We start from the raw sequence: 21138 nt of genomic DNA on the forward strand, positions 1-21138 counted from the left end.
CCAGGGAGCACCAGGTGTTGGGCACTGAGACTCTGAAGGTGGATGACTACTGATTTCCATTGAGGAGGAGCGCCAGCGAAGTGCTCAGGGAGCACCCTGGAGAGCTGGTGGCTGCCTGGAGCTGGGCAGTTTCCTTTCTGCTTTTCTAAATGACCCTGATTTGCAAAAAAAAAAAAAAAAAAAAAAAAAAAGTCCAGTCCCTTTTCTAAACCTCAGTTCACTCAATAGAAACTCAGGAAGAGCTGTTCTAGCTCTTTTCTTGCCCAAGAGATTATAAAAGGAACTAATCTAGTAGAACATAAAACTAACTAGAAGAACTAAACTAGTAGACTATCTAAACTGGTAAAAGATTAGGGAGAAAGAATAACAAATATGTTCTTCAAAAAATTCCTGGTAGCATTTAATGTTAAGGGGTTTTTGTTTGTTTGTTTGTTTGTTTTTGTTTTTTTATTGAGCAGAATTAATGGAGGTAGAGCAAATGGCATTGTTCCTAGAAAAAGAAAACTATGCTTTAAATAATAAATGCTCAGTTTAACTCTGAAATTGAATAACAGATTATAAAACAGGGGATTCAGGTATTAAGCTTCTGGACAGAAAGCTCTCTATTACATATATCTCCCTTCCACAAACACATGGGATGTCTATCATGTTCCGGGCACAGGGCTGTGGACTGCAGACACAGTGGTGAAGAAAGCAAGTTCGCACTTACATGTGAATGTGACTGCCCACGCCTCTGACACGTGGAATACATACGTACTGAGCTCGATTTTCAGAGACTTTGGAGACCATCTTCCTCACAGTGAGAATATGAGTTACTTTTTCTTTGATGGGTTGGAATGCAAACCCTTGCTGTAGGATTCTCAAGAAGGAGGAGGAGGAGAAGGCTCCATATTGAGACAAATGAAGCACCTATTGTGTGCCCATCATGCAAACTGATGTTGCATACATAGATGCTGTTCAGAGGTTTTCCACTCTTGCTAAGCAAGAGGTCACTGGACTTCACTGCCAACCCCACTCAACAGGAAGAGGCACCTGCAGTAGGCAGGGACGGAAGGCATGGGCAAGCAAGCTGCCACTCAAAGGCCCCGAAAGTGTTAACTTGCAGCGGTTATAGGTCTCTCGTTTATACCCATTATAAATCTGTTTATTGTGACTGGCCCCACCCAATCTTCTGGTGCTGTAAAGCTCTATTGGTCCCTAATAAAGGTTGGAAGGCCTCTAACAGCACACAATTCCTGAAATGGGGAAGGAGCGAGAGAGAGCAAGAGGGAGAGAGACAGATGAGGAGTGTAACAATAAAATATCACAATGGTAAACCTCCCTCTGTTAATTCAAGCAGCAGAGTCCTGGGCCCCAAGACTGGATGCTCTACAGTGTAGAGTCTACACAATCTCCAAATAAGAACCTGTCCAGCCCTAACAGGTTTGGCTCAGTGGATACAGCGTCGGCTTACGGACCCAAGGGTCCCGGGTTCAATTCTGATCAAGAGCATATACCTTGGTTGCAGGCACATACCCACTAGGGAGTATGAAAGAGGCAGCTGATAGATGTTTCTCTCTCACTGATGTTTCTAACTCTCTATCCCTCTCCCTTCCTCTCTGTAAAATATATATATATATATATATATATATATATATATATATATATATAAATTTTTATCAATATATATAACAATATATATATATATAACTATATATATATATATATATATATATATATATATATATATATATATATTTTAAAGAACCTGTTCGAGCTGAAAGGTCCAACACCCTCACTTGCCAGAATCCCCGAGATGTTGTGATTTGCTCAAGGTCACCCCTGCTCCTTAGTGACTCGGGTCTCCTGAATCCTACTTCAGGGCCCCTCATCTCAGCTGCCTCATGCAATAAGGGGCCGTCAGGATGATTGCCAACCCCTTCACAACCCTCTTGTTCCATCAAGCCTACTGGTGCACAGTCCTGACTCTCCATCTGAATCTCTTAGGGAGTTTGTTGAAACTTCACATGCCTGACCCTCTTCCCCAAATTCTGACTCTAAAATGTGAGTGGGGGAGCCATGGATATTTTTAATGAGTTCCCCCGATGCCTTTTATGTGGCCTGGGAAGGAGATTGAGAACCACTCAGGTTTCACTGTTTCTGATGTTGCAAATAACAAGCAGGGTTCGTGAAAAGGGAAAATTCCAGGGAGAAACTGCAAACCATACCCTGGTCAAGAACCCAGAGAGATCCAAGCTCTTCCTCCTTTCAATGCCCTGAGGGTTCCCGAGTCAACCCAATCCATCACACCTTCCTTGGGAGACACTATACTTGGCTCTAGGAGTGGCTTACCATATATATATATATATATATATATATATATATATATATATATATATATATATATATATATATATATTTAAATATATTTTATTGGTTTTTTTTACAGAGAAGAAGAGAGAGGGATAGAGAGTTAGAAACATCGATGAGAGAGAAACATGGATCAGCTGCCTCTTGCACACCCCCTACTGGGGATGTGCCCGCAACTGAGGTACATGCCCCTGACAGGAATCGAACCTGGGACCTTTCAGTCCGCAGGCCGACACTCTATCTACTGAGCCAAACCGGTTTCGGAGGCTTACCATATTTAAGCCTTACAACAGCCCTAAGGAGATAGGTATTGTGATCCCCATTTTACAGATAAAGAAGCTGAGACTTAAAAAAAAAAAAAAAAAAAAGATGAAGTCACTTGTTTGACACCATGCTACCGGACAGTGACAGAACCACACTTCAAGCCCAAGCCAGTTTTGGGTGCTACACCTTGCTACCCACACATACCTGTCTGAGGGTAGCCCTGACGTGGGGCTGCCTGTACCCACCTTGCCTTGGGGGATGCAGACACCCTTTGGGGAAGTCATTAAACACTAAAGATTGAATGGTGTTCCCTCAACTTGGGATGGACATGCCCAGTACTCATACTGAGAAACTTGACTCTTGAACTCTTAAACGCATGAGAGAGACTGAGCCTCAATATTGGACTCCAGTGGCTGAACTCACAGGTGTGCTTCTGGGGGGATTCTGAAGCCAGGGCCGAGGCTGTGGGAAGGCATCTGAGGCAGACACATGTTCACGGGTTGAGGGGAGTGACTTCCAGAAAGTCAGGCCTCAGGAATTCTGTGTTCCTCTGTTCATTACCGGTGCTCACTTCAGGGATTGCATCCACCCTCCCCTTCTTACTGCCCTTTGCCTGATGAGTAGGGGAGCTTCCTTCTTAAGAACAAAGGCCATTGAATTTTTCAGATTTGGCCAAGCCCAAGAGAGTACCACACCCCACCACACCCCCAATTTGCAAGTTACCCGTGCTAAATAGAACACACAGGATACACGCACCTCCTTTAATTAAAGGAGAAAAAACAGCCCTACCAGGGATAGGAAATGGAGGATCTTTTTATGAACCTGACCTCTTGCTACATGTTCATGAGCCCTGGTCCCCCACCACAGTCCTTGGCGCTTCCCAGCTTTCTCTCACTGGCTAGTGTGTTTGCACGAAATGCCTGTGGCACTGGACATGCCATCCGATGTCACAGAGCAGTCCTTCGTGGAAGCATGAGAAGCTGCCTCGTGCTCCATGTGCTACAGAAGCCAGCCTGCGTCTGCTGCAAGCACCAAGGTGAGAAATACTCAGATTCTCTGAAAATTAGGATTGAAAGAAACCTCGAAGAGGAAAAGAGGAAAACAAAAACAAACAAACAAAAACAACACAAGTAAAAACTAACAAAGCTCTGCAAGGAATGGCAACGGCTACCATTTATGAAAGTCCAGGGTGCTTTACCTATATTCTCACTAAATCCTTCCTGTATCTGCAGGAGTGGGTGTGTCCACTTTACGCATGGAGAAACTGAGGCTCAGAGATCCCAGAGACTTGGGATCACACAGCTAGTAAGTGGACGAGCTGAGGCTGGAATTCAGACCTGCTTCTGTATTCTGGAGCCCATGATTTGGTTGCTATGCCCACTGGGTTTACAAAAAGATACCCTGGAGAGTATCTTCAGTGTATGTTAAACATTGGGGTTGGTGTTCCTGCACACTGGGACTTTTAGAAGCTCCACAGTTGATTCTCAAGTGCAGTAAGGTGTAGGAACCATTGTCCCGGTACATGGGTCAGCAAACTGGGTTCACAGGCCAAAGCAGCCTGTTTCTGTATGATCCATGAACTCAGAATAACAAATAGTTATATTTTTAAATGGTTGGGGAAAGTCAAAAGAAGACTTTGCGTTACGTAAAAATTCTAAGAAAATTCAAATTTCAGTTTCTTGGAAAAAATCAAGTTTACTTGGAAGACAGCCATGTGCATTCATTTGCATATGCTCCACGGCTGTTTTTACTCTATAAAGGCAATGTGAAGAAGAGACACTATGGCCTGGAAAACCTGAACTATTGCCCTAGCCAGTTGCTCAGTGGTTAGAGCATCAGCCCTCCGACTGAAGGGTTGCAGGTTCAATTCCAGTCAAGGGCACATACCTTGGCTACAGGCTCAATCCCTGCCCTGGTGGGATTGTGTGTGGGAGGCAACCAATCGATGTTTTTCTCTCTCTCCCCCCCTCTCTCTTCCCCTCTATCTAAAAATCAACGAAAAAAAATATCCTTGGGTGGTATTAACAACAATAACAACAACAACAACAACAAAAACCAACAACAACACAACAACAACCTAAAATATTTACTATCTGGCTCTTTACAAAATATAGTTTGTTAACCGTTATACTAGAGTTCTTGTGAGCAGCTAAAATGATAACCACAATTGAATGCTTCATTTTATTTTATGGCTATGTTTGTTTCATTCATACACACACACACACACACACACACACACACACACACACACGATTTTTCCTTCTCCAATTGTGCCTTCCTATCAAGCAATTAGCTTCAAAGACCCTTGCACAAATTTCTGCCTCTCTTTGCACCTTCAGTGTTTAATTCTGTCCCAGTTCCTGTCAAACCTTCAACAAACAGATTCCAAGGGCACTTCTCCCATTACCTGCAGGCCAGGGCCCTGTGCGCGCAGGCAGCTTCCTGCCTTCTCAGAGCTAACTGGAGGCCACAAGGAGTCCTTGAATTCCCCAAGGGTCCTTCAGGGGGATTAGACATGGCCAATGGGCTGCTTACGGTGATAGGACGCCAGTATCTCCCGGCCCCTTTGTGCAGGGGGTGGGAGCCCCCCCGCCAGCCCCAGCAGGCTTTCTTTGTATGCAGGCCAGGCTGGTCCCCTATCCGGGGAAAGGTAACTGGCAGAATGCTCTGAAGGCCAGGCCACTTAATCTCATTAATATCCTGATTGTCTTCCCCAATCTAGTGGCAGCCCAGGAAGGTGATACGGCAAGATAAATCGACCTTCAAATTTAACAGATAAAATGGCAGCCAGATAAAGTTCTTAGGAAGGAGAATATTTGGGGCCACGTCCACCACTGAACTCTAACTCAGTACAAAAGGGTGTCCTAAAATAGCAGATGTTTCAAGACAAGATTTGTTTTTCTTCTGAGCTGAAATAATCTGCTACTCAGGGACAAAGGGGCTTATTTACTACGAGGACATTTGTTGCCGAGATGAATATTTTTACAACTGCCCTCATAAACCCCCTCCTCTTGTCTGCTGCGCAGGGAGGGGGCGGGGCTCCAGAGGTGAGCTGAGGTGCCTGCACTGTCTAAGAAGTCTCATTAAGTTGTTAAGACATTTAGTGCCCCAGACGTTGCTGACTGCAAGGGCAGTTCAAATCCCCACCCAGACGGGGACGGGGTCCTGAAAGAGAGGGCTTTGTTTCTCCCCTGGTCGGGGCACGCATCCACCTCGGTCAGGGGCAGCAGCTGGGTGGGTGGTGGGAGCAGTAAACTAGCCAGATTGAGAGACCCCCCCCCCCACCCTAACCCCACCTCTTTGGCCATGCTCTCCCAAAGCCTCTTTGTCATTAAGGGGGGAGCAGTAAGAAAGTGGGAGAAGGGAGTGTGTGTGTGTGTGTGTGTGTGTGTGTGTGTGTGGAGAGAGAGAGAGAGAGAGAGAGAGAGAGAGAGAGAGAGAGAGATGGTTTTTGTGACTGGAAAGTTCTCAGCACCTGTATAAAGCAAAGAGAGATAGACAGGGCCTGACAACTTAAAACCTATCTCTGCCGCTTACTAACTATATAAAATTGGGCAAATCACTTAGATTCTAAACATCTTACCTTCCCTGGTTGTAAAATGGGGATGAGGAAACAGGTGGTTTCTACCCATCAGGGTTGTTGTCGAAGATGCTGCATGTATGTAGGTGCTCAGCCCAGAGCCTGATACCCAAAGAGTACTTAATCAACACTAGCTGTTATGTTACAACCCTGCCACTGGGCACTTTTGAGATTTCCTTGGGTCCTGTGGACTTCAGCATCAAGGAAAATGATAGCAACCATACAGATACCCTCGCCCAGAGTAAGGCTTGTCTGGCATCCAGATTCCTGCCGATGACTGAGGAGATGTGAAAGGGGATGGAGGAGGAGGCAGGATGCTCTGGTTTCCAAGCTCTGATCTGACCATCAGGACAATCAAGTCCGCTGGGCTTGGAGAGAGAGGACTAGAGTACAGAGGGAGGGAGGAGTAAGCAGCCACAAAAATGAACATCTCCTCTTAGTAAAGACGCACGCTCCAGGGTAGCTCACCCCTGTGCCCCCCTTTCTTTCCAGAAGAGTGAGCCCCGATCTCCATCTGGAAAAAGTGCCAGAAGAATGAAGACAGTGTGAGTGGGGTGAAGGGAGGCCGGTGAAGACCTGCCCCTCCTTTGCTGTGAGGTGAGTCTGCTGAGGGTGGTGGGGTGAGTTTGCTGAGGGTGGCCGGGTGAGTCCGCTGCAGATTGGAGCAAAGGGTACAGAGCGAGCAAGGCCACCATGGCTTGGCCGAAGGCGAGCCCGGCTCCCATCCCATGCCAACTTCCTCCTCCTGCTCCTCCGCAAGACGATCAATACAAGCACCAGTCTCCAACCAGTCCTCTTCCTCGCCACGGCCCTGCTCTCTGACCTTTGGGGGCCTTTCTCCTGATTCCACCCCAGAAGGGAGGCAGGGGCCATCACTCCGGGCAGCTCAATGGCCTCAGAATGGGCTGTCATGGGGCCTATAACCAGGGACAGCTCCTGCTGGCAAGAGGTGGGATGGGGGGTGGGGGTGCAGATAAAGGCCTTCCAGGCTGAAGACAAATGGCCGCCTGCAGCCGGGCTACAGTAACTCCAGGCCCCCAAGAAGAGCAAACAAAGGGTGCCCCTGTGACACTCCCTGGAAAGATGAAGGCCCATCAGCGGCAGCCAGGCTGGTTCAAAGCCCCAGCGTAATTGTCAATTAAGCATGCAGAAGGGACACAAAGCCATGACAACCGGGGACTGCATGCTGCTGTGTGATTGTAAAGCCGGGAGGGGCCGCGCCGAAAACAGCTGATTCTGCTGACAGGGTGTTTGTAGGGCACCTTGTAACCAATCAGCCGCTGACAGAGGCAAAGTGCTCCTCCTGCCGCTCCCATTGTGCGGGACATTCCAGGGCCAGGGTCACGCCGTGGTCATCGTGGGCGAGTGGGCCACAGCGCGCCGAGCGTGGCCGGGAGGGAAGGGGCTCGGTGAGCGGAGGGATGCCCTCCTTTCCGGGAAGAGGCCTGAAGGGAAAGACGTGTCTCTAAGGTGCCTCCAGTCCTCCTGGCTCAGATGCTGGTGTTTGGAGGGGAACGAGGGAGGAGGTATGGGGGGAGGGGGCCTGGGGCCTTGTCTTCACAGCTCAGCCTGAGCGGTTGCTAGTGCTGACGCTGGATGCTGGGTTCTCCTCATTGACCACATCCAGTTACAGTTTGGACCTGGTTGGAGACCAAGAGGCCTCACCTTGGTTGTGGGGACTGTGACGAGAAGGAAAGACATGAGGCTCTGCCGGACCAAAGCCTTCCCTGAGCCCTGGCCTACAGCCTGTGTCTGCCCTGCCCCAGGTGCTCTCCCGAGAGCCTGTCACAGCTCCTGTGCCACCCGCCCTAGCAGCCTGAGAGGGGGGACACTGGAACTGAGCCCCGCTGCCTGCACCCCAGGCACCAGCCCAGCCCAGGCTACATCCCACTGCCTCTCAGCAATAAGGCCCCGGTGTGTGAAATATAAAAGGAAATAGCTTCCTGCTGCCTATCGTTTTCCCCCACTGTTTTAGTTGTCTGTGATGATGATAATGATAATGACAGTAGTTATGGGTTCCTGGGAAAGATAGCATTTATACATTTTCTCATTTAACCCGCAAGTGGACCCTAAGAGGCAGGCGCTATTCTCTCCATTTTACAGGCAGTAAAGTCAGGCCCAAAGACATTATGTGAACTGGCCATGCCGTAGTTATGGGAGTTAACGTGGTTGGTTAGCACCAGGACTCAAAACCAAGTCCAGAGAATCCAGTCCCCGGGTGTGGACAAGGACTAGCTTGGTCAGCCCTCAGTGAAAATTAAGGCGGAGGGAAAGGCAGACAGGACGAGGGAACAGCATCCCACAGTTCTGGCTCTAGAGATAGCAGCCTGTCCCTAGAAAGACGCATGAACCCCTGAAGATGACCTCCATTCCAAGCTAGTTCCGGGGATTCCACGCTGGCATGATGCCTTCCAACTAGTTCATAAGCTCGCCAGGGCAGGGCCAGGTGGCTTCCGCATGGCTAGCACGGTGCTGGGACGTGGTACGTGCCCAGAGCACACCTGTGCTGGGAAGACACGGCATGGCAATCAGCAGCCTCAGTTTCCTTCTTCAACGTCCCTTCCAACTTTAATACCCCAAGATTTTTTTTTTTAAAGGTCAAGATTTCTGGGGACCCCAGGAAATCCACTTCCATTGGGATGCACCTTCTCAGACTGACCAGAGGGGGGTCTGGGCCCTGCCTGGCCTCCAGGACCTGCTGCCATCCCTCCGGCCCAGCTCCCTGGGCCTCCTGTCAATACACAGAATGCCCGAGCTAAGGACTCCGTGGTGACCTCACCACAACCCCAGCTTGTCAGAAAGCTGCTGGGCCTTTGTTTGGCTTGCAGGCTCCCTGACTTTGGTGTGGAGATCACAAGTCCCAGGACAATAGCCATTGTCTTCTCAATAATGCCCCTTGCCCCAGCCACGCCCCCCGCAGCTCCCAGCTCCAGCTCCATGGATCACTGCGGTCAGCGAGCGCTCTGGTGCTGCTCAGTGCCGGTGCCGGCCACAAGCCGTTTGCCACGGTCCTCTGAACCCTGCTCTGAATTGCCATAAAGGGGCTAAGTTACTCTGCAATCAGGCCAGTGTTAGTCTGGGGGCTTCACTGACTCTCAAGAGTAACCAATCTTTCTCCCCATGTGCCTGAGCCCTTCCTTCTGTGTGATCTGGGTCCAGAGAAGTTCTGAGTTCTGAGCTTTACACTGGACAGCTGCAGGCTCCCAGAGACCCCTAAAGAGGTCATACTATGGGAGGGTACAGTGTAAAACAAAGGCTTGGATACCACCCAGCTGGTTGCTCTGAGCCTGCACCTTCCCACCCCCTACCACACACACACACAACACATAGGTCAGCTCATCTCTGGCCTCTCCCAGCAGAAGGGCAACCAGCAGGCAAGGGGAGGAACAGGTTTCAGGGCCACTCCCAGGTTACAGATGGTGCTTGGCTCTCCTTTCACGAGTCCTATCCCAGAGCAGGCAGGGGACCATCACACACTTTGTCTATACAACCACACCCATCCCAGGAAGCCAGCTTTCCTGCAAGGACGAAGCCCCAGGGGGAAATCCTCACCCCAGCCTATGCCTGATGCAACAACACGCAGCATAGAGGGGTGCTCTCCCACAATGGGGAAGTGGGATTCCATCCTGACAGGCCCAGACCCCACAGCATAGGCATCCTAACCCAGGCCAGGGCCTGGCACACAGACACACACAGCAGGTACTCAGTTGGTTTTTTGCCAACTCATCACTGCAAATATTACAAGTGACTCCACCCTAACTCTGGCAGAACACTGAACCAACGAGCAGAGGCTGCCCACAGAGTGGCCTTCCCCAGAGGTCCCTGGGCTCCTCCTGCTGGAGCTGGACAGAGCCCTGACAGCCCTGACAGGCTGCGGACAGGCAGCCTTTCTGCCTGCGGCTTGCACCTAGCACACCAATCAGGTAGGCTTCTCGGTCCAATCTGATGGCGGCCCTGACCTGCTGAGTCATCAGCCACAGAGGGAGAGGAAACGGGACCAGAGAAGAACGGGGCAAAGGGCTCTCTGGAGGCGTAGCAAGGACTCAGGAGGAACCCCGACCACTGCCACACACTCCTTTCACGAGAATATATTCTGGCAACAGGAGGAGGCCCGGCTGTTGGGCCATCCCAAAGCATTTTTTCCTCTGAAAAACCTTGAGCCAGAGAGACGTTGGGGAGAAGCAGAAGGGTCGGTCGCATGGCCGAGGCCATAGGGTCCAGGGCCTGCCTACCTGACAGCTTGTTGGGCGGAGAGGCACTGGGCTGGTGGTGGGGGGAGCCGTGGGAGAGCAGGGGGTTCAGGCTGTGCGTCGGGTTGGAGCTGTAGGCATCCATGGCCAGCTTCTGCCGGAACGCTTCCTCTTTCCTGCGGTTGGCAAACCAGTTGTAGACGCGAACCTCGGTGACCAGGTTGGAGCCCAGGCCGTGGGCTTTGGAGGGGGAGACGCCTCGCTGCAAACATTCCGCCCTGAGAACGGAGAGAGGGGAGATGGTGAGCGAGGGTGGCCGGGGGCCCCAAACACAGAACCCCAATGGTTTTGGTGAGGAGTGTGAAGAGGCCGAGCAGAGAGCGGAAGCCTGGGGAAAACCTGCCCAGAGGAAAAGTTGCCCACGTAGTTCTCTGCTGAGATGGCTGCCATGGGCTGAACACAGAACCAAACAAGCTCTGCTGCCTGGAAGCCAGGGGCTTAGCCTCTGACGAGGCTCCAGTAAGAAGAGAGGAAGCTGGGGCCAGGCAACAAAGCTCAGTGGGTTTCTTGACGCCTCCTTATATCGCTGCTCTTCCCGCCCTGCAAAAGGCAAAGTCCTTCACTGGCTCTCCGAGTCCCTTCACAGCACTCTAAAGGAATTCTGGTCTTTGGGGGTTTGGACACCCCAAAGGAGTGCCAGGGGAAGCCAGACCCTTTATTTTCACTTTAAGAGTGAAAATAAGCAGATTTGAGAGAGATTCTTAGATATCATGTGAGGACTCTGTGACATGCATAGCTGACCGCTCTGCCTTCCTATTTTCTGGCCTGACCTCCCTCACCATCAGAGCCATAAGAGCCAATCCAGCCAAACACAGAGAGAGCCCAGAGCCAAGAGCAGAATGTTTAAAAAGTCACTGTTGGACGCCTGGCCAGTGGTGCTCAGTGGCTAAGCGTCAACCTATGAAATAGGAGGTCGCAGTTCGATTCCTGGTCAGGGTTGTGGGCCTGATCCCCAGTGGGAGCGTGCGAGAGGCAGCCAATCAATGATTCTCTCATCACTGACGTTTCTATCTATCTCCCTCCCTCTCCCTTCCTCCCTGAAACCAAGAAAAAAAAATTCTCTTTTAAAGTCACTGTTGGAGTAAGGGATGATGGAGGCAGGAATGAAACAAAAGGATAACTAATAGTTTTCTTTAAAATTACATGTAGTTGTTAAGATACATAAAAGAGCTCTAATCAGTATGGGTAGAGTGCACTGAACAGACCCAAGTCTCCTTTGGGACCAATGGATATGCAACTGGTTGAGGACAGTCAGCCTGGGACTCGTGGACAGTTTTCCCCTGGTCTATACAAAGGTCAAACACGTGAGTCCCATTTCACTGGCACCATATGCTAGACCAGCACTCTCCAGACTGTCCTCCCTGGAATAACAGTTCACACAGGGAGTCCCCAGGAGAAAAGATTCCACGGTTCACAACCGATTCAACAAAGCTAAGTGGGTTTCTTGACTACAGGACCTTTATGACACAGAGCCTTTATGACTGCCTACGGAGAAGTATGCCTATGATGGTCCTCCAATTTATTTATTAAAGGGCTTGATGCCCTAACCAGTTTGGCTTAGTGGATGGAGTGTCGGCCTGTGGACTAAGGGTCCCAGGTTCGATTCCGGTAAAGGGCATGTACCTTGGTTTCGGGCACATCCCCCAGTAGGGGGTGTGCAGGAGGCAGCTGGTTGATGTTTCTCTCTCATCGATGTTTCTAACTCTCTAAACCTCTCCCTTTCTCTTTGTAAAAAAATAAAATAAAATAAAATAAAATAAATAAAAATAAATCAATAAAATGTATTAAAAAAAAAAAAAAGAACTTGAAATTACAGTTCTGTGGAACATGCTTTGGGAGGCCCTCATTGAGCCACATTTATCTGGGTAACCAGTGTCTCAATATCCCAGGACCCAGGGGATGGGTCTCAGGTCCGTGTGTCTGCCCGCCTGCTCCAGGGAGCTTCCGGTGGTGGCGTTACCTGTTGCACTCCTCCACTAAGGCTTCCCTCTCTTCCTTGCTGGGGTTCTTTTGCCGATCGTAGGCCTGGTACAAGATTTGTTGGGACGCGGGCCCCCATTTGAACCGGTTGCGACGCATCTTCTTGTTGGGGGGCTCAGAGCAGGCATCATCGGACTGCCCAGGCCCCTGGCTCTGTTGACTGAACTCTGGAAAGAGAAACAGCAGCTGATCCTGACTGCTTTTGTCTGTCATATTTCCAGAACTCTGGACTGTCTGGTTGAATTCTGAAAAAAGAGAAAGGAGTAGATTTGATAGGGTCTAGAAGCCTTCACTTGGCAGACAGACAGACAGATGAACAAAAACATTTTTATTCCTCTCCCCTGAGCTTTGCGACCCGCCGTTATTGCACGCGAGGATACACAGGGGAGGCTCCGGGAGGCCCCTCGTGGCCCACCTCAGTCCACACCGCCAAAGCCACCCTTTCCTTTCTTGGGAGGAGCTCAAAGGTGGCCACGTATTTTTTTTTTTTTTATAAGAGCAATTTATTATTACTTTTTTCCCATTGGTTCCCTGGCCTCAGACATGAAGCAACCCTCTGTATCCTGAACTCTTGTATTTTGATGTCAAGGGGATGAACTCAACCAAGTCTCAGATCTCGGGGGGAAACTGCTAAAAAGTACAATTTGCAGTTAGACAAATAGCTCTCCCCACCCCTCCTCTCTCCTCATATGCCCTCGGCATCTTCATGATGATTTTATGCTCTTAGGAAAACCTCAACCTTCTGACCACAGCTTCAAAATAAACAAAACAAGAGCTTTGTATTGGTAAGAGAAATGGCTCTTTTTAAAGTATCAGATAATTTCAAAGCCAATGGTGTGAGTGTGTGTGAGTGTGTGTGTGTGTGTGTGTGTGTACTCCCAGGGGTCTGTTTATGAGGGAAAGGCCTTACAGACCCACCCACACACTTGAGAGATGGCAAATGCAGAAGACAACAAACATAGGACTCTTCTAGGAATGGCATTCGTGAGTTGGAGAAAGAAAAATGCGGATGGAACGATGCTCCCCATCTGTCTAGCTCCCAGGATCCAGGCATATCATGACCCTCAACACATTTTGGTTGAAAGAATGAAAGAAAGATGGCATCTTGCTCAGTGGTGATACCCTAGCTTTATGGCTTAAGTGAGATTTGATAGTTACTTATGGGAGGAGAGAGCTTTGTTGTTCTCTTCCTTACATCTGCGTGAAGCAGTGCTCATCGGGTGACTGATTCCGTTTTACAGATGAATAAGCATAGGGGCCAAGCACTCTGCTGAGCCAGGACACGTAACGGATTCATTTCCTAACTCCTGGTCCCCATGTTCGGGACCTTGATGTTTTTCTCTCTTGGTTCCTGAAGTCACACCCACAGGTCTCAGAGACAACTAGATCCAACATCCTGGGTTTAAAGTCAGGCCTACTTAATACTGCTTAATCCTTGAATCCCCTCTACCACATTCTACCACGTGGTCCTCCATCTATACACCTCCAGCAATGGGGAACTCAACCATACCAATCTAGGGATTCATTTCCACTTTGTCACATCACAAGGAGCAGTGGGCCCCTGATGGCCCTGGATTCAGGACCCCCCGCTGCAGGTGGTATTGGGCTCTGCTTAACTAACTGCGGACTGGCCATGAGCAGCCTCCCAGGTTGATGGACGGAACATGTCACTGGGGCCTTTTATCTGGATCCCCCCCAACTTTGGACGATTCTCAGGCCATTTCGGGCTCTGTTTTCACTGGTCCCCAACTATTCCTTGGGATACCTAGGAGAGTTTCTGCCCAATTTACTGGCAGGAAGTCACTGACCCAGTGGGATAAATGTAGAGCCAGTCCCAGCCAAGTTACTTATAGTCCCCGGCCCCTCAGCTTCCCCATCTGTGGAATGAATGGGACTGGGTGAAAACCTAAGGGGCTCTAAACATATCAGAACATCTATCCCTAGTCAGATGATGATGATGATGATGATGATGATGATGATAACCCCAATTCCTATGGAAGCTACTATACTTTTCAAAGTGCTTTCATGCCTCCTATATCATCTGGTCTTCATAGCAGCAATCTAAATACAGTCACTTTAGAGACAAGCAGTCAGAGGGGCAGAGAGAAGTTCTCTGCTCAGTGGGGGTCTGTCTCAGGGTCTTCTCTCCTCTCGGTGGCCCTGTGGCATCACCATGAATAGTAGCCAAAGCCAGTATGGCTAAGCCTAAGGACTCAGGATCAACTTGAGGTTCTGCACTTAATGTGAATGCATGTAATAACAGTTCACATTTATTGAACCAAGTTCTCTAAATGTGCCTCTTTCTCTAATTCTCACAACCTCTCCATGCTACAAGTATTGCTCTCTCAATTTTACAGATGAAGAAACTGGGGTTCAGGCTGATTCAATGTCCTGCCCAAAGTCACATGGACGTGGGGCAGGTGCCAGGATGTGAACTCAACCCGTAGCCCCTAAAGGCTATGTAGGGCAGAAGCCAGGATGTGAACTCAACCAGCAGCTTTTGCATCAGTTCTCACTAAAAAAACAAACACAAATGATACACCTACAAAACCTTCAAATCTGACTCAGGTAGAGGTAACAAAACTGAACCCTGAAGTTCTGTCTGTGGCGGGGTGGGGGCTGCCTGTCTGTGGGCTGTCCTCTGAGAAGGCAGCAGCCCGCAGGGGGCTCAGAACTCAGGCTCAGCCAGGCTGACTTGCCTGTAGGCGCTCAGTAACATCCAGGCTCTATTTACGTCAGAGCCTTGGCTCTAACCTCTCTCAGTTTTTGAAGAACAAGATTCTCCCAGGTTTTCCAGCCACCACCAACTCTCCACTTCTTTCCAGATTAATGGGGTGTGGGGGCGGGGCATGAGGCAATAAGAAGAGAAAGAAAATGTTCACTGCTAATAAAAATTAATTTGGAGAAGCTGGGTGCAGCAAATCCTATATAGGCTCAGAGGCCGGCATGGAAGAGGAGATTCTACATGCATAGAAGGGCCCAGGAATATTACCCTTTATTATTTTCTCAAGAAAATTTGTAATCAAGTAATAACTTTTAAAAAAATTATCCTAGCTCCTTTTTCTTCCTCCCACCCCATTCACACTGTCCCTCTTTTATTTATCTCACTTCCTAATTTTTATCCGTCAGACTTTGGTTCAAATGTCACCTCCTCCAGAAAGCCCTCCAGGATGTCTCCAGCCAGTTTAGCAATTCCTCCGATGTCCCTTGTAATACCATTAGAACAGGCTTTAGGAGGCTGTTGTCATTATTTATTCAAACATTTCGTCCCTTCATTAGGTTGTAAGTCTCTGGAGGAAAGATCCTGGGTATCCCGCAGCCCGGCACAGTGCTTGGCACCTCACAGGAGCTCATATAGTATTTTCAGAATGTTCCTGAAGCTCTTAAGCTTTAGGTCGACTTTGAACAACAACAATGTAAAAACTCCCCTGCAGACTATCATACATTTTTGTAAAACGCTGCTTCTTAAGTATCTTGAGACATTTTCTAGGATTTCTTATCTTTTTAGAAGCTCCCAGTTGGCCTCTCCTTTCTGAGGGAACGCCCCCTGAACACAGGGAGGCAGCTCAAGCTAAAGCTATTGCATGGGGCCTGGCTCCCGATAACAGACTTTCGGGAATTACAGAGTTGCTTCAGGTCAGAAACCCAAAATTTTCCCGAACTAGTCACCACGGAGGATGGACCAACCCAGAGCCCCTTCCCCGACACAGCAAAGAGCTGTCACGTTACTGCTTGTAATCTATCCATGGAATGCCTCCATCCAAAGAGCAAATGACCACAATGTAAGATGAATGTCTAAAAAACGTTTCCTTCCATCATAGAAGCCTCTCCAGCCCCCAGACATTGAGACAATAGTACTGAACTAATCACTCTGGAGCAGCGTATGACAGAAAACAAGAATGATTTTTTAAAGTGGCCATCCAGCTAGAGGGGGGTAAAACTAACCCAGAAAGTGATGGAAACTAATATCTTGACAAAGACAGAGAAGCTCACAGCCCAGGGGACAGTGTGTGGAAGACTGAAAATCCACACAAAAATTTCCTAGGAAAAGTGTAAGATCAAAATAATTAAAGTATTGCTCTGGCCAGTGTGGCTCAGCGTTGTCCCATGCACTGAAACATCACTGGTTCGATTCCTGGTCAGGGCACATGCCCAGGTTGGGGGCTCAATACATGGTCATGCGGGAGGCAGCCAATGTTTCTCACATGGATGTTTCTCTCTCTCTCTCCCCTCCTCTCCTTTCCTCTCTCTAAAATCAATAAAAACATATTTTAAAAATAATTAAAGAATAATAGAAAAGTATACTTTTCCTAAAATTAAAAAAAAAATGTTATTCATACTCTGGCTATTCAAATGAAGTTCAAACTTCCTTAGACTTCAAAACAAAAATCTCTCCGTATTATTGAATGAAAGAGATCTTGGGACAGGGAGGAAATTTGGGAATGAGAATGACAAGAATTGATTGGTCGGAGTTCCAAAGGCAGACACTTTTACTGAGTCCTGCCTTAGTGAGAAGCAGTTCTTCATTAGACAGGGTTACAAGCTGAGGTCCCCAAACGACCAATGTTAGTCAATGTGAGTAGCACCTTAAATAGCTTCAGAACTCAGTAACTACTCTCACACCCACCAAAACAAAAACTAACAACAACAATAACAACAAACATGATCAGGTTCTGGATGTATTATTTATATAAATACTGTCTATTTTTAAAAATACGTTTTTCCAGAGGGGGAAGGAATAACAGTAACAGCGATCAATATCATTGATCAAATATGAAAGGTCTTCCTTGGGAACTTTAATCTGTGTCAAGGGGAGCTGCTTTGCTTACTTTGAGGGTAATATTCCTCTGTTACCGTCTTGGTTTCTAAGAGAAAGTCATTGGAAGCAGGGGCCAAAAATTTCAAGGTAAATTGCACACACTGAAGGACTTGTCAAAACACCAGGCCGGGCAGTAAAGGGACCGGGGAAGAAGAAAATGCTGTAGGCTAATCCATCATACAGCGACTAGGACGGCCCAATCCACCTGCCAGCTTCATTATATCCACCTGCTAGCTTCATTATACGTAGCAAGTGCTACGAAGGCTTTCTTTCTTTTTTTAAAAAAATATATATTACTGATATTTTACAGAGAGGAAGCGAGAGAGATAGAGAGTCAGAAACGTCGATGTGAGAGAATCATCCACCAGCTGCCTCCTGCGCAACCCCCATTGGGGATGTGTGCCCGCAACCAATGTACATGCCCTTGACCGGAATCGAACCTGGGACCTTTCAGCCCGCAGACCGAGACGCTCTATCCACTGAGCCAAACCGGTTTCGGTGAAGGCTTTCTTGATGAGGTGAAAACGGAGGTACCCCCACAAGGGTCAGGGTTAGGGCAAAGGTCGCTCCGGGTTGAGGCAGAAGCAGAATTAAAACACTTACGTCGGAGGATCTCGCGCTGCTTTCGGACGTACCAGGTGTACAGGGCGGCGCGCTTCTGGGTCTTCATAGGGGTGCCCTTGTTGAGGTGCTGTGAGAGGTGCGACTGGTTCAGGCCCGTGACATCCACCACCTCCCTCTGCGGGATGTTGTGCTGCTGCATGTAGCCCTTGATCATCTTGGCAGCCCTCCAGGGGTCCTCACTAGACAGACAGACAAGTGGTTAGGGTGCGGGTGGAAGACGTCTGGGGAGAAATAGTTCTCTTTCTCTGGGTTTTACCTAAACTCTGTGCAAAACTCTGGTTTTCACCTGATTCTTCCCCTGTCCTAGCTGCATCCTTGGGAAAGAGGTGAACCTATAGAGTGCTCTAGGAGAGCGCCTATACAGCACCTCCATCCCTTTCTCCTGCGATGAGGAGGGGAAAGATGGAGATGACTTCCTGTCTTCAAGAATGGGGAGGCACGGCCAGCCCTCATTAGGCAGAAAGAAAAGATCCTATTTTATTTTGGTCCCATCAGAAAGTGGAGGTGCCATCGGCGGTGTGGGGCTGGGCAGAATGATCCTACCAGGATAGGGGGTAGCATCGGTTTCTCAATTTACCTAGACCTCTCACACATTATTTTTCCTTCTGGCTGGGTGTCTCAGTTTCTTGTCTTATAAAATAGGAGTAAAACATATATGTCCACCTCCTGAGATGCAAGGAGGACGTCTTAGCCAGATATGGAATGGTTTTCCAATTTTTTGAAACGTTTTAAGAAGTATAACAACATTCTTCTCTGGAACTGAAAAGTCTCTCCCTTGAGGCAAACACATAAAGTTAAAAAATAAATTTCACCACAGCCACGCCTCCCAAATAAAACCTAATGGGGCAAAATAAACAATTTTGGTTTCTGAATAAGATATTACCTCTCCCCAATGCCTTGTTTTCCTGTATTCCGACATTTCTGCCCTAACTGGGTCAGAATATCGGAAAGGCAAAATTTTTCCTAAAGTTCAAGCTTCAGATAAGAACTTATATTTTTCATTTCTCATAAACAATGAGAAAACAAGGTGCAAAAGGCTTCTTTAAAACAATGTGTTGATGCATTTGAATTTTACTTATTCATAATAAGTAAACTTTGTCAATATCTTTTCTTGTTTGTTGAATAGGTGACTTAAAACTGAGAGATACCATTTAAAACAAACAATTAATGTACAGTATAGGAAAAAGTGTTAAAAGAAACAATATATCCACATACACTATTTAATGCAGCTACATATTTAATTTTTAAAAAATCAACAGCCCTTTACTGTATAATAGCCTGATAGAACACGAAAAAAAAATGAAGGGAAAAATTAGTTTCAGATAAAACAATAAAAAAAAAAAACGGTGTAGAGATCAAAACAGATATGGTGTTGCAGATTAAATAACCAATTTATTTCTAAAGGGTGCCTATAGTATGTCAAATAAATTTTGTTTAATGAATTAAAAATCTAGTAATTAAATGGGTATAGTTTGTAAGCATTTGAATAACAGGTTATGTTAGCAGTTCTTTGATATTAAATTCATGAGAACAGATGTATTTGAGAAATGCAAACTTTTAAGATTAAATATAAGTTAATGAGTTTCTCAAGAATGAAAAAAAGGTTGCTTCCAACTAATGCAGTACAATGAAGTAATAACAAGAACAAAAAGAAATGAGAAAATGCAAGCACAGTTTCAAACATGGAGAATTCACCTCCAGTACCAGAAAAAGAATGTAACATTTTGGACATAACCCGCATTATCAGAGATAACTTAAAAGCTTATTTCTGGTGAGCACTTCCACCGATATTTTTAGGGAAGAAAAACACTTTCAGCAGATAGGAATAACAATAGCTAAAGTCAGAAAAAGCATTTGCTCTAGTTACTATTGCTTTACAGATTCTTTTAGTTACTTTGTTTTGCTTGAATTTCTTCACCTGTGTTCATTCTGTGCGTCTAAGAAACCTAGTGAAACGGTGTCATGTTCTAAGACCTAAAGGTTCTGTGGAAAGAGTGAATTCGCTCAACAATTGGGAAGGTTTAAAAAAACACACACACAAAAGCCCAAGAAAACCCCGTGAACGGTAGCAAACCTGTGAGCCGCGGTGAAGGGCTGGAGTCGGGGCTAAGATGGCGCAGTTACACCTTTACGGCGTTCTGCCCCCAGAATGTACATCTCTCCGCTGGGAAGAGCTCGGAGAACCGGTTACTTTTTAAAATTTGGAAATATTCCGGGTTCCTGAGCCCGGTGGGTGCACGGCTCCGGGGAAGCGCGCGCGGCCATTGTGCTCACAGTGCAGGTGTCAACCGCCGCCCCGCGCGCTCCTTTCCGAGCAAACACCTCCGGCCCCAGCGGCACCCCTGGGCCCGAGCGGCACCCCCGGGCCCCGCGCCGCCGCCCCGGACCCCGCGCCGCCGCCCGGAGCCGCCCCACCTGGAGCCGCGGCCGCACAGCCCCTTCCAGAAGGTTGTCCGGGCGGCGCGTGCAGGAGCTCCTTTCCTACCCGTTTCTTCCCGCCTCAGGGGGACTGAGTGCGCCCAAAGGGGAGTGCTTGTGCCTGGTGCTCGGTGCCATGGGAACCGTTAGCCATTTCTTGAAAAATTACTTTTAATAAAGTCCGACAACTCCCGAGGTGGGGGAGGAAAGGCAGCGGCAGCTCGGGGCGGGGGGAAACGCCGTGGGTCTGTCCTGGGTCTGCACCCCGGCGAGGGTCTGACCCCCCACCCCCCCAGGCCGGGTCCCCGCCCACGGGAGCCGGGTCTGCGGGGCGCAGAGGACGCGCAGGCGGCGCCGCGCGGGGGGCTTGCCCGCGGCGCCCCGCAGCCCCGCGCCCGCGTGTGGCTTTGCTTCCCTCTCCCAGCCGCGTTTACAGCTTCGCCAATGAATAACCCGCCTCTCTTTTCAACCTAATCACGACTCTTTGTGTATCTTTCTGTTGATGATTTATAGGAATAAATTAATAACGCCCTCACTCCACGTGCTGCGGTTTATGTTACCTCCGTGCTGCGTGCAGCCCCGCGCCGGGCTGAGTGCGGAGGGGCGCCCCGGGCTCCCCCAGATTTCCCCGGAGCCCGGCGGAGAGGCCTAGGCCCCGCGGGCCCGGGGCAGGCGGCAGCGGCGGGAGCTCAGTTCCCCCGCCGGGCCCTGGTCCACCTCCAGGCCGCCCCGGCGCCCCCAGTCCCTCCTCCCGACCCGGCTCACCTGCCTGTCCCCGAACCCTCGGAGTTGGGGGCGGGGAAGGGGGAGAGAGAGAACCCGCCACTGCACCGGGGAAAACTAGGGAAGAACCT

At 48.6% G+C, this 21138-nt stretch overlaps 1 protein-coding gene across 6 annotated transcripts in view; it reads right to left on the reverse strand.

Moving 5' to 3' along the window:
* Positions 1–21138, reverse strand: part of HNF1B (HNF1 homeobox B) — a gene marked incomplete at its 5' end in the record, with an annotated part of 52507 nt that overhangs the window by 29744 nt on the left and 1625 nt on the right. For 3 of the 6 annotated variants that reach the window (XM_084862446.1, XM_084862447.1, XM_084862450.1), the window contains 3 exons: positions 10426–10661; positions 12404–12668; positions 17846–18045. In XM_084862446.1, the coding sequence (XP_084718572.1) occupies positions 10426–10661; positions 12404–12668; positions 17846–18045 (701 nt within the window). The remainder of the gene's footprint in view (positions 1–10425; positions 10662–12403; positions 12669–17845; positions 18046–21138) is intronic. The other 3 variants (XM_084862449.1, XM_084862448.1, XM_084862451.1) reach the window with 1 other exon arrangement.

This window comes from Pipistrellus hanaki, assembly GCF_964339955.1.
Source record: "Pipistrellus hanaki genome assembly, chromosome: 16".
Classification (NCBI taxonomy): domain Eukaryota; kingdom Metazoa; phylum Chordata; class Mammalia; order Chiroptera; family Vespertilionidae; genus Pipistrellus; species Pipistrellus hanaki.